At 27.5% G+C, this 10,539-nt stretch overlaps 1 protein-coding gene across 1 annotated transcript in view; it reads right to left on the bottom strand.

The window, feature by feature from the left end:
- The window catches only part of LOC129958287 (lipid droplet-regulating VLDL assembly factor AUP1-like), a 66,200-nt gene extending 63,470 nt beyond the window's left edge, over positions 1-2,730 (bottom strand). Inside the window, exon 1 of the mRNA XM_056070641.1 lies at positions 2,515-2,730. Within this exon, the coding sequence (XP_055926616.1) occupies positions 2,515-2,597 (83 nt within the window). The 5' untranslated portion in view covers positions 2,598-2,730. The remainder of the gene's footprint in view (positions 1-2,514) is intronic.
- Positions 2,731-10,539: the final 7,809 nt, after the last annotated feature.

The raw sequence follows: 10,539 nt of genomic DNA on the forward strand, positions 1-10,539 counted from the left end.
TAAATGATAGGTGAATAATTAGAATTTGTGCAAGATGTTTCTTTATTTCTCTACAAAATAATATAGCAATTAAAAGTTTTTGAATATATATAATAGAATTACCATTTTAACTAGATAAGTAAAGCAAACAGTAATGCTATCACAGATCAATTAGAGAACACTAAAATTAATTATTCTATTCTAAATTAATCAAAAAAAATTATAATAGTTATAAAACCTTTTTAACTTCAGAAATTAAGACTAATGAATATACTTAAAAATATTCCTGTATGTTTTTAAGCATTTATAAATATAGATAATTTATAATTAAATATTAGTCATTCATTAGAAAATAATTTATTATTAAACAAGCAGTTTACAGAAATTTTTATACAGAATAAATTTTCTTGAATTTTAAAAATATTATAATAAATTTATATCTGATTAAAAAACAAATAAAGACTGGAATAAAAGAAAAGAAGTTTTAAAATCTTACCGCTTTCCATGCATATATTTAACATTTACACATATTAAAAGAAAACTGTAAAGTGTAGTGCAGTGCAATTACTTTATATGACAAATCATGATAGGGAAAAAACTTGAACAAACAATACTTATACTATTTTAAAGCTGACAAATTTAATTATATTATAGCAGAAAAAATAACCATAAAAATTATCAAATTCTGTACATTTATATGATAAAAAGAAGGAATTCATTCTATCAAAAAAGTACTTTGTATAGTTGAGAATATAAAACATTAGAGGATTACTTTAAAATAAACTAAAATAAAACTGTATAGAAGAAGAAGAAAAAATAAATAAATAAATAAACTGAAAACTTAAGCAAAATCTACCTTAAAAATCAGACAAAAGTAATATATATATATTTTTAAATTGAAAATGATACATCATAGCTTCTAAATGGTTTTTCAGTAAATCATAAAGGTATATCAGTTTCTCCATTACTATGAGGGGTATTTTTCTAACTTAGGTAAGCTACTTTTCTTCCACAAGAAAAACTAAAATATAAGTCAGTCTATATTTTTCAATTGGAAAAACTGAGCAATAAAAACAAGGTCTTTTCTCATGTTAAGGACATTATACATAATTTTGAAATAAATTCACAGCTAGACTATCTAAATGCCTTTCAATACATCATTAGTGTCGTGGGATCAAATCTTATTTTTAAAAAAAGAAATATAATACAAAGTAATTTTTTGTTTCCAAGTATTAGGTAAATATTGAATTTAAAAAAAAAAAAACACCTATTTGTAATGAATAACATGCCTCTTCAAGTAGGAAATCAAATTTTATATTATACATGATTATAAAATAGATACAAGAATAATAAATGATTCAATAAATCACTTAGATATGATGATTTCCATGTCAACTTTAATAAAATTTAAAAGAAAAGTATTTAGAGATTAGGTTCTTAAATAAGATAGATCTAATTCATTTCACAATTTAGAAATGAGAAGAGATTTCAGGGAAGACTTCACATTTTTTCAAGTACTATTTATAATAATATACACAGATACTTTTTTTTAAATAATACTTGTAGTCATATTCATTGACATATATATATCAGAAAATTAAGTACTTCTCCAAACTTTTACAGTTAGAATAAACACACCACAATTTTTAAAACCTTGTAAAATAGTAATAATACAACAACAAAAAAAAAAAAAAAATACAGCTTTAGTTTCAAAAGATCACTTTTACAAGTGTGTTATGTTAACATTCTTCACATGCAAAAAAAAAAAAAAAAAAAATGAAACTGGGAACATGCATTCAAACACATATAAGATCAAATAACTCATTTTATTAAAATTTACTCAATAAATGTCTAGAAAATGTTGCCAACAACAACAACAACAAAAATCTAGCAATCAATAAAACTATTGGAAATAATTTTAATAGAGAATATGGTAAATGAATCTTAGCTCTGAAATGAACATTTATTCAAACCTTACATTTCATCACTTATACTAATACAGTTTATGTTTTAAAAAGCTAAAAATTTACATCTTTAAATATAAAACATTAATATGCGAGCAAAAAATAATAAAGATAGAAACTAGAAGAATATAAATATACAAGAAAATTCTTCAGATGTAAAATATGGCCGTAATTACAATAGAAATTCTGTTAATTTAATGATAATTGAGTTTGCAATCACACATTTTTGAAACATAAAAATACAATGAAATATAACTTTTTCATTCATTTTTATAATTTTAAAGATAAGTGTTTTACAGATGACATGCTACGATGAACGAAGTACCAAAAATTTAAAAGAAATCTTTTATTTCTCCAAAGACAAAGAATGATACAAAAAAAAAAAATTAAAATAGAAATGATTACAAATATTACATATAGGGCAGCAAAGTAAATAAATTTATGAAAAGTACATCAAAGTGATAATTAGAACGAAATTGTCAACGAAAGGAACTCGACCAAAAGATAGACATAAATGTTTTAACTATAGGAGCTGTCCCAAATACATAATAAATTATTTTAAAATACCCACCTGCTGGAATCAAAAAGATCTTCTAATCTAATACTATCAGCTGTAGTATTGTTAGGATTTTCAGATGTTCCTACTTGAGCCATCACCTATACTGTTAATTTAAAATTTTCATTATAGAGATAAACGGGAAAAACAAAAACAAAAAAAAAATGGCAAGTCTTATTTACAAATTTTTCGAATTCTACTATGATGTACGATTTCGCACCTAAAAGTACCACTCGCAGTCACGAGTTACAGTCTTCGTAACTGGGCGATATATTTAGAAAATTAATGGAAAAGCCATGTGATGAAGTGATTTCTGTTTTAATAAATAAAGGTCTTTTCATTGAAAATCAATTTCCATATCAACATTTATTATATAATTTTTATTCCCAACTTCATTGCTACATGCATGTTTCACTTTTTTTTTTTTTTTTCCTATTTCTTTAACATATCAATTTTGAATAACAAAATTCTGTGAAAGCATAAAAGTGTTTCTTTCAACTCCACTTTAAGTCCTATTTAACTTCTCTCTCTCTCTCTGTATATATATATGTATATATATATAACATGGCCTTATTATTATTTATTAAATTTACTGTATTGTATGTTTTTGTTTTATTTTATGATATTCATTCAATGTAATTTTCATCAGTGCAACTTTAGCATTTAAAAAAATTTCATAAATGTTCTGCTTTAAAAGTATATTGTTCAACATTATGTTTTTATTAGTGATAAAAAAAACTGTTCTTTAGTATCTAGGATGTATCTGTTGAATAAAATTGTTTTCATCATTTACATTGACATTCTTGTCATACTGTGTTTATATTATTTCTAAGTGTCTGGAAAAATAAATGTTGATAAATAGCAAATAGTTTTTTGAATTAGTGAGTACATTGAAACATACATTTGATCACATTTTTTTGAATAATTATCATATACATTTTATCTTTCTCTCTCTCTCTCTCTATATATATATATATATATATTTGTAATGAGTAAATAAAAATTATTAAAGCATGATTTTGTTTGTTTTCCTTTAATAATTTCTACAAATTAAAATGAAATTATTTATTTATAAGTTGCATAGATTAAAAAAAAAGGTATCCATACCATTTTTATTTCATAATTTGAAATTGTAAAAATAATTTATTCAATATATACTAATTTGAGTTTCATGTTCTTTTGTCTGAGCAAACTGAAAACATCAAAGTTTTAATATTTATAAAAGTAATTACATAAAAAAAATATATAATAATTTGATTAGTAAGCTTTAAAATATTAACTTATCTAAGAGTAATAATTATTTTTAAAAAGAACTAACTAGGGGAACTATATTCATAAGATTAAACATTCAATACTATTTAAATAATATGTAAAAAAGAACACATGTAATTTTTCAAAAACACTGCCATAGTCATTTGTCAAAATGTATCATTCGGATAAAAAAAGGGGGGTAGGATATGGGAAAGGAAAGAATAAAACGGCATCAAACGAATTAAAAAGCGATATTAATTATAATTATGCAAAAACACTAATTCCGTTGAAAATACTAATTCAAATTTTTATCTAAGAAATAAAATTATATAACTAAGAAAATTTGGAGAAAATAATATCTTTAAAAAAAAAGCAGAAGTTTTTAATAATTGATCGGCTAGCGTAATATTTACTAAACAAGGGTTTCGTCAACGTTATCGGCAGACATCACGACATGCGCAGAACGGTTGAAAATTGAACAGAAGTGGTTTGTTTGGTACCTGAAACGTGACCGTGAATTGACCCCATAATGATTAATAGATGTTCGTGGTGTTGTCTCTGAGTAAACATGTTTATGTGATATTACATACGATGGTTTCCTAGATATAAGCTCTCTATATATTTTTTACTTTTAACATATTAAAAAGCAATTATTTAAGGATCTTGTTGATTCGAGATTAAAATAAAATCAACGTAATGAACTTTTAGACTCCTTTTTGCTATAGTCCATTTGATAAGAAGATCTTGAGAATAAGGTCTAAAATTATCATGAAAAATCCCTCGCTAAGAGAAAATGATATGCGAAAAGAGTGGTAGGAATGACTTTGCGTGACCTTGATTACTTTTATGCGTGTATTAGTTGTTATACCTGATGTTTCGCCTGTGTTTATCTGTTCTTCATGTAGGTGAAAAAAAGTAATATAAAAATGCTTTTACGTCGGAAATTTTTAAATTCAATCTGTTAAGAAGCACTAAGAAATCCAACTGTAATTAATTACTAATCTAAAGATTTCGGATAACAAACAATTTTAATCTTAAATTTGGCACATATATAGAAGGCTGCTTGGAGCTAATAATTTATAGTGAAACCTCTTTGAACGGTCACCCCTGTATAGAGCTCATCCCTCTTAACGACGAATTTTTCGTCACACGGAATTTTCAGCTCATATACCTAATGTTAAAATAACTTTTAGAAATTTCCACCCAATCCCATCTGAATGACCGCTGCATGAGTTCGCCCATCTCATTTTTCAGAAAAATGCAATCACTTCCTGTTTCTAAATATGAGCCGAAAGGTTCAAGATCAGATTAAGAAAGGTCGTTTGTACTTCTTGTTTCCTATTGGCTATTAGTGGATTCCGATAATTTTGGAAGAAAAAAAAAACGTCATTCACACTTCTTTTATTATTTGATCATTCATCTGAGTTGCAACGATGTCGAAGCGCGTTTTTCTAAATCTCGAGCAATGCACTGAAATTCTGCATCAATATGAGAAGGACAAGTTGGGAAAAAATTATCTGAATCATTTAACTGCGGAAGAACGAAAATCAACAAAATCATTAAAGACAGGGATTTGATTTTGAAAGAATACGAAGATTACATATTTCGTAATGTCAAATGGATGAGACATGAAATGTATGCCGACATAAATGCAGCAGTTTTTCAAATGGTTTAAAACAGTCCGTGCTAAGAAAATTCCTGTCAATGGACCTACGATTCAACATAAGGCAAAAGAACTTATAAATGTTCTGGAAATTGAAAATTTCTCTGCCAGCAACGGGGAGCTGGACAGATTTCGTACACGGAATATCATCACTTTTCGATCAATGTCAACTTCAGTTCATATGATTAGCAGGAGCGTCTTCCATTCCTTTTGGCTGGATGATGACAAGAACATATTTAGCATGGACGAAACGGCTCTCTCTTTTCGTTTTTTGCCCTTTAAAAGTATGATTAAAAAATCCGAAGAAGCCAGAGGTGGAAAAATTACGAAATTCTCTTGGTGTATCGTGGTACGCAAAAAAAAAAAAAAAAAAAACAGCTTAGATGACATCATCCATTTTTGAAGAATGTTAGGTAAACTTCGACAAAAAAAAATATATATATATGAAGAATCAAGTTTGGAATGTTTTTCTTGTGTTGGACAATCTGGCATGTCATGTATATCGAGTTAAACTCACTAATTTTAAACTTTATTTCCACCGTCAAACATCAAAACTCCAGCCATTTTTATCGTGGTATGCAATGCTTTAAGATGGATTACAGACATTGTGCTCGGCGACATGTCATTGTACGTATGGATGGATGCGAAAGTATTGGTGAACTTTAAAAGAAAATATCTGTCGGAGACGCTCTTGATAGGATTAAATCCCCCTTTGAAAAAAATAATTCAAGAAGTGACCACTAAATGTTTCGTTAGCTGTGGAATCAGTAGCAGAGAAGTCGAGCGATAATTAGATTTATTTGACGAATCGAAGGCAGAGTTCTCGAAACTTGCTGGAATAGAGTACGATCCCGAATCCTTCCAGCATGAAATACCAGAGGGGTGTTTTGGTGCAAGTTTCGTTTGGGAGGAACGTCATGCCTTTACAAATCTAAAATGAATTAAGATTAATTTGAATTAGCTAAACAGTATGGTGTGTGCTTAATTTTTTTTTTTACAAATGAATTTATTGTGACTCCCAGGCGCTGATTCTATCTTTGGCGAGGAATTTTCTGATGGGGTTTGTAATAGTAATCCAACTAAACTTTCAACTCAAGCGACTTTGAGGAAAATAAAGGAAGTTATTGGAAGTTCCGACGCAATGACAAACGAACCAGTTAGAGATTTATTGTTTAAACTGAAAGACGAGCTTGAATAACTAGTTTTTTCTGAGAAGCGTAAAAACTTAAAACAGAGTGAAATTATATCGTTTTTTTTTTCAATAAAATGTAAAAAAGAACATTATATAAAGTATTATTTTTTCTTTAGATACGTCTCAAACTTTCTTTTAATTGTGCCAGACTTGTTTATATTATGTATTATAGTAATTATCTTGAAAATGTAACGAATACCATTCAAAGCGGCCTCCCCATCTGAGCGTCCAAATTTTCACGGAAAGGAGGAGTGGCCGCTCAGAGAGGTTTCAGTGTACAATAGGCCGTTGCAGAAACATTGAGTTTATAGGCTCACATACAGTTTGTTTTCTTTAGATAAGTCTCAAAATTCCTTTTAATTGCGTCAGACATGTTTATATTAGTTATTATAGTAATTATCTTGAAAATGTAGCGAATACCATTCAAAGCGGCTACCCCCTATGAACGGCCAAATTTTCTCGGAAAGGAGGAGTGGACGTTCAGAGACGTTTCACTGTACCATAGGTCGTTGGAGAAACATTGAGATTATAGGCTCACATTAGCAATTTTGATAGACATATAACACATAGTATTTTTTTTTTTTTGTTCACTGTGGTATGCATTTGCTAAAATTTTTGTCAGTATTTTTATTCACCCAATTATAGCACAGGAAAGAATAACAATATTTAAAAATAAACGAATTTTAAAATCTTTCACCATTGCTTGGTTTTGAAGTTTAACCTTACTTACAAATATAATAAAATTTCAAAATTTTTATTAATTAACCCAATTTTCATATTTTGATTATTAAAAAAAAGGGGGGGGAGTCAGGATGAAATATTAGAAACAACAAAGAAAATAACTTCAATTTCACTTCAATAATGAAATATATTGTTGCAAAAGAGGCACTTGAAATTTTTTTAAAAAAAATTGATTAAAAATAGAAAAAAAAAATAATAAAAGGCAGGAAAATTGACATCATTGAAAAGATAATGTTTTGATTTTTAAAACAATGTAAGAATTTTTTTTTGTGCTGTATTACTTTCTGGAGGTATCGCGGAAAAATATCAAAATTTCGCCCATTTTTAAATTAATTGAAAAAAAAAAATGAAACAACAACAACAGCAAAAAAGCGTTCCGAGGTACACATTTTGATCCATCCTCCAAAGAATATATGTTGTAATGCCTAACCTGTAAATACACACACACACACACACACACACACACACACACACACACACACACACACACACACACACACACACACACACACACACACACACACACACACACACACACACACACACACACACACACACACACACACACACACACACACACATTTTTAATCTTTGTGTTTTGACCTTATTTATCTACTTTTATTTAAAATGTTGTTCTAATTTAGAAAGTGATATTAGAATGCATTAATTTAATTATATGCAGTTAGTTTAGAAACCAGATCATAGTGGAGAAGCAATTTAGGATCATTATGCACTCTTCCAATGTTGAATGATTAAATTTCTGATGGATTTTTAAAAAATCTGAGTAAGTTTATTTCTTTATACGAGATCCCTAATTTAATATTTTCAATTTATTTCATCCTCTATTTGTAATGTGTGTATTTGTCATGTTATATTGAAACCTGGTGCAGTTTTAGTTTTATTTCAGCATTATTAAATTATATTAAAATTATTTCAAGAAAATTTACTGAACTGCACATTTTTTATTAATCTGAAAATCTAGGTAGTGGTTTTTTCAGCACTATACAGGATTGACTTCTTCTACCAGATAGTGTTTAAAGCAATGTATAGATGGCGCCACTAGTATTCTATGCTTGCGAGAGAGGAAACCGGAATACGATACGAGAACTGATTGTTTGAAGTGCCATCTGTACAATAAATGGGAGCTAAATGCTATTTTTATAATTATCTATCTATTCATACGATACTACTAACGAAAATGTACAACTGACAAGTAAGGTTTACCTGTGATGAATAAATTTTAAAATTTAGTAAACCTCTGACGGAATGAATATGCAGATTACAAAAACGAATATATTCAAAATTGTAATTTGTAACATTGTTTTCTTCCTGAACATAAAAATTTAATATATTTCACAATGACCATAAATAAACAAATAATTACCTTTAATGGAATCAAAATTAATGAACTCTTAAAAGTTCGGGACATATTGAAAACATTTTTATTAATTAATTTAGAATTTAGAATTTTGTATGCTGATTAATCATTTAACTAATAAGCAAAATCACAATATAAAAGTTAAAAGTTTTTTTAAATTTTGAATTTAATTTTTTAAAGAAATAGTGAGGTTATATTAAATTGCTAAAACTCAAAATATTATTGAAAAATTTTCAATTTTTTTAAAAAATTAAGCACAAAAATATGAGTTTTAATTTTGATTCAGCAATTAAAAAAGCATTAATTCAATAATAAAATGAAAAATATTTGAATGAAAAAATTCTAAGTTATATATTTTAAAAAAAATTCATATTTATAAAAATTGATTTTGCTGAATCAGAATTAAAGCAAAATGTTTAAAAAAGATACTTTCCAAATTTCACCCTTTAATCGTAATCAGTTCTTGACTTATAACAATCCGAATAAAAGAAATCTTGGAAAAAAGGCATTATGGAGAAATACACGTTTAAAGTCAGAATTACTATTAATTAAAAGCATAAATATCTTTTTAAAAGCATCCAAAATCCTACTTTTTTCTAAAATCTTTGATTTAATTTCACTTTTACCATTTCTACCTTTTTTTTCTATAAACTTTAAGTTCACCGTTGATTTGAATAACGCTTTTCGCTTATGACACGTTCGCAGTTTTCGCAATATGGTTACAGATAATTGGTATGGAGACATGAAACCAAAATCAAACAAATTTAAAGTTTATACCATTATTGAAATCTAATATACCTGTAGCAGCAGCAATATCTACCCTTACTTTAGAACAGTTCGTATTTTTTGGACAACGGTTCCCAATAACATTATAAACTGATTCATTCCTGCTTTGGGTTTCGCCTCTTGAATACCTTTAAAAGAAACTATCTGAAGCTAGGCTTTGAAAAATAGGCATCATTTTGGCGACAACATCTTCTCGTAGTTTTAATGGCTATCTTATGAATAGTGGAATTTTGTTTCAGCGCCAGGGCTCGATTAAAGAAGCACAAAGATTCAGACCCAGCAGGGCATGTTCTATGCTTTGGTTAAGAGCACAATCGGATAAATATCCCTCTTCATCACTTTGAAGTTTTTGTTTCTAACTGTGGGGTTGCGGCAATATCTGGTAATTTATTTATAGCTGTATCACTCAGGCTTCCGTTGTTTTATCTACCAAGTGTATATATCTATATATATTAAACAGAAAAAAATACTGATTTTTTTTTTTTTTGCAAAATTTAATAATTTTTGTGTTTTGGACCACCTTAATAGAATCAATATCAGTGAACTCTTCATAGATTCAATGCATTTAAATATTCCGGAAGAGAAAGTTTTCATCCAGTTAGATAACAAAGAAACAATACAGCTGAGAGGTTAGCTATAAACTTGTCTTTGCTCAATTTCTTAAATGAACTAAATAAATTATATTTCTAACATTAATATTATTTATTATTAACTTTATTAATATTATTTTAATAATATTAATTTACATTTAGACTAAAAAGCTGAAAAAAAAGGAAAGAATTTTCAAGAGAAAATAAAACATGGCTACAACTCTGCATTTTTAGATTTCAAAAAATTATTAATGCTTGTAAAATTGCATGACAAATATAAAATTCTTTCATTATGAATATATATTTTATTTTTGCATCTAAAAATCATCCATATCATTATTTCGTAATTTGTCACATGGAATGGAATTTCCGAATTTCCGAAGTCAAGAATTTTTTGCCCTTGCCTGAAGACATTCAAGTTGAAATGAATTACCGTCGT

The sequence above is a fragment of the Argiope bruennichi genome, chromosome X1, assembly GCF_947563725.1.
Source record: "Argiope bruennichi chromosome X1, qqArgBrue1.1, whole genome shotgun sequence".
In the NCBI taxonomy this organism is placed as follows: Eukaryota; Metazoa; Arthropoda; class Arachnida; order Araneae; family Araneidae; genus Argiope; species Argiope bruennichi.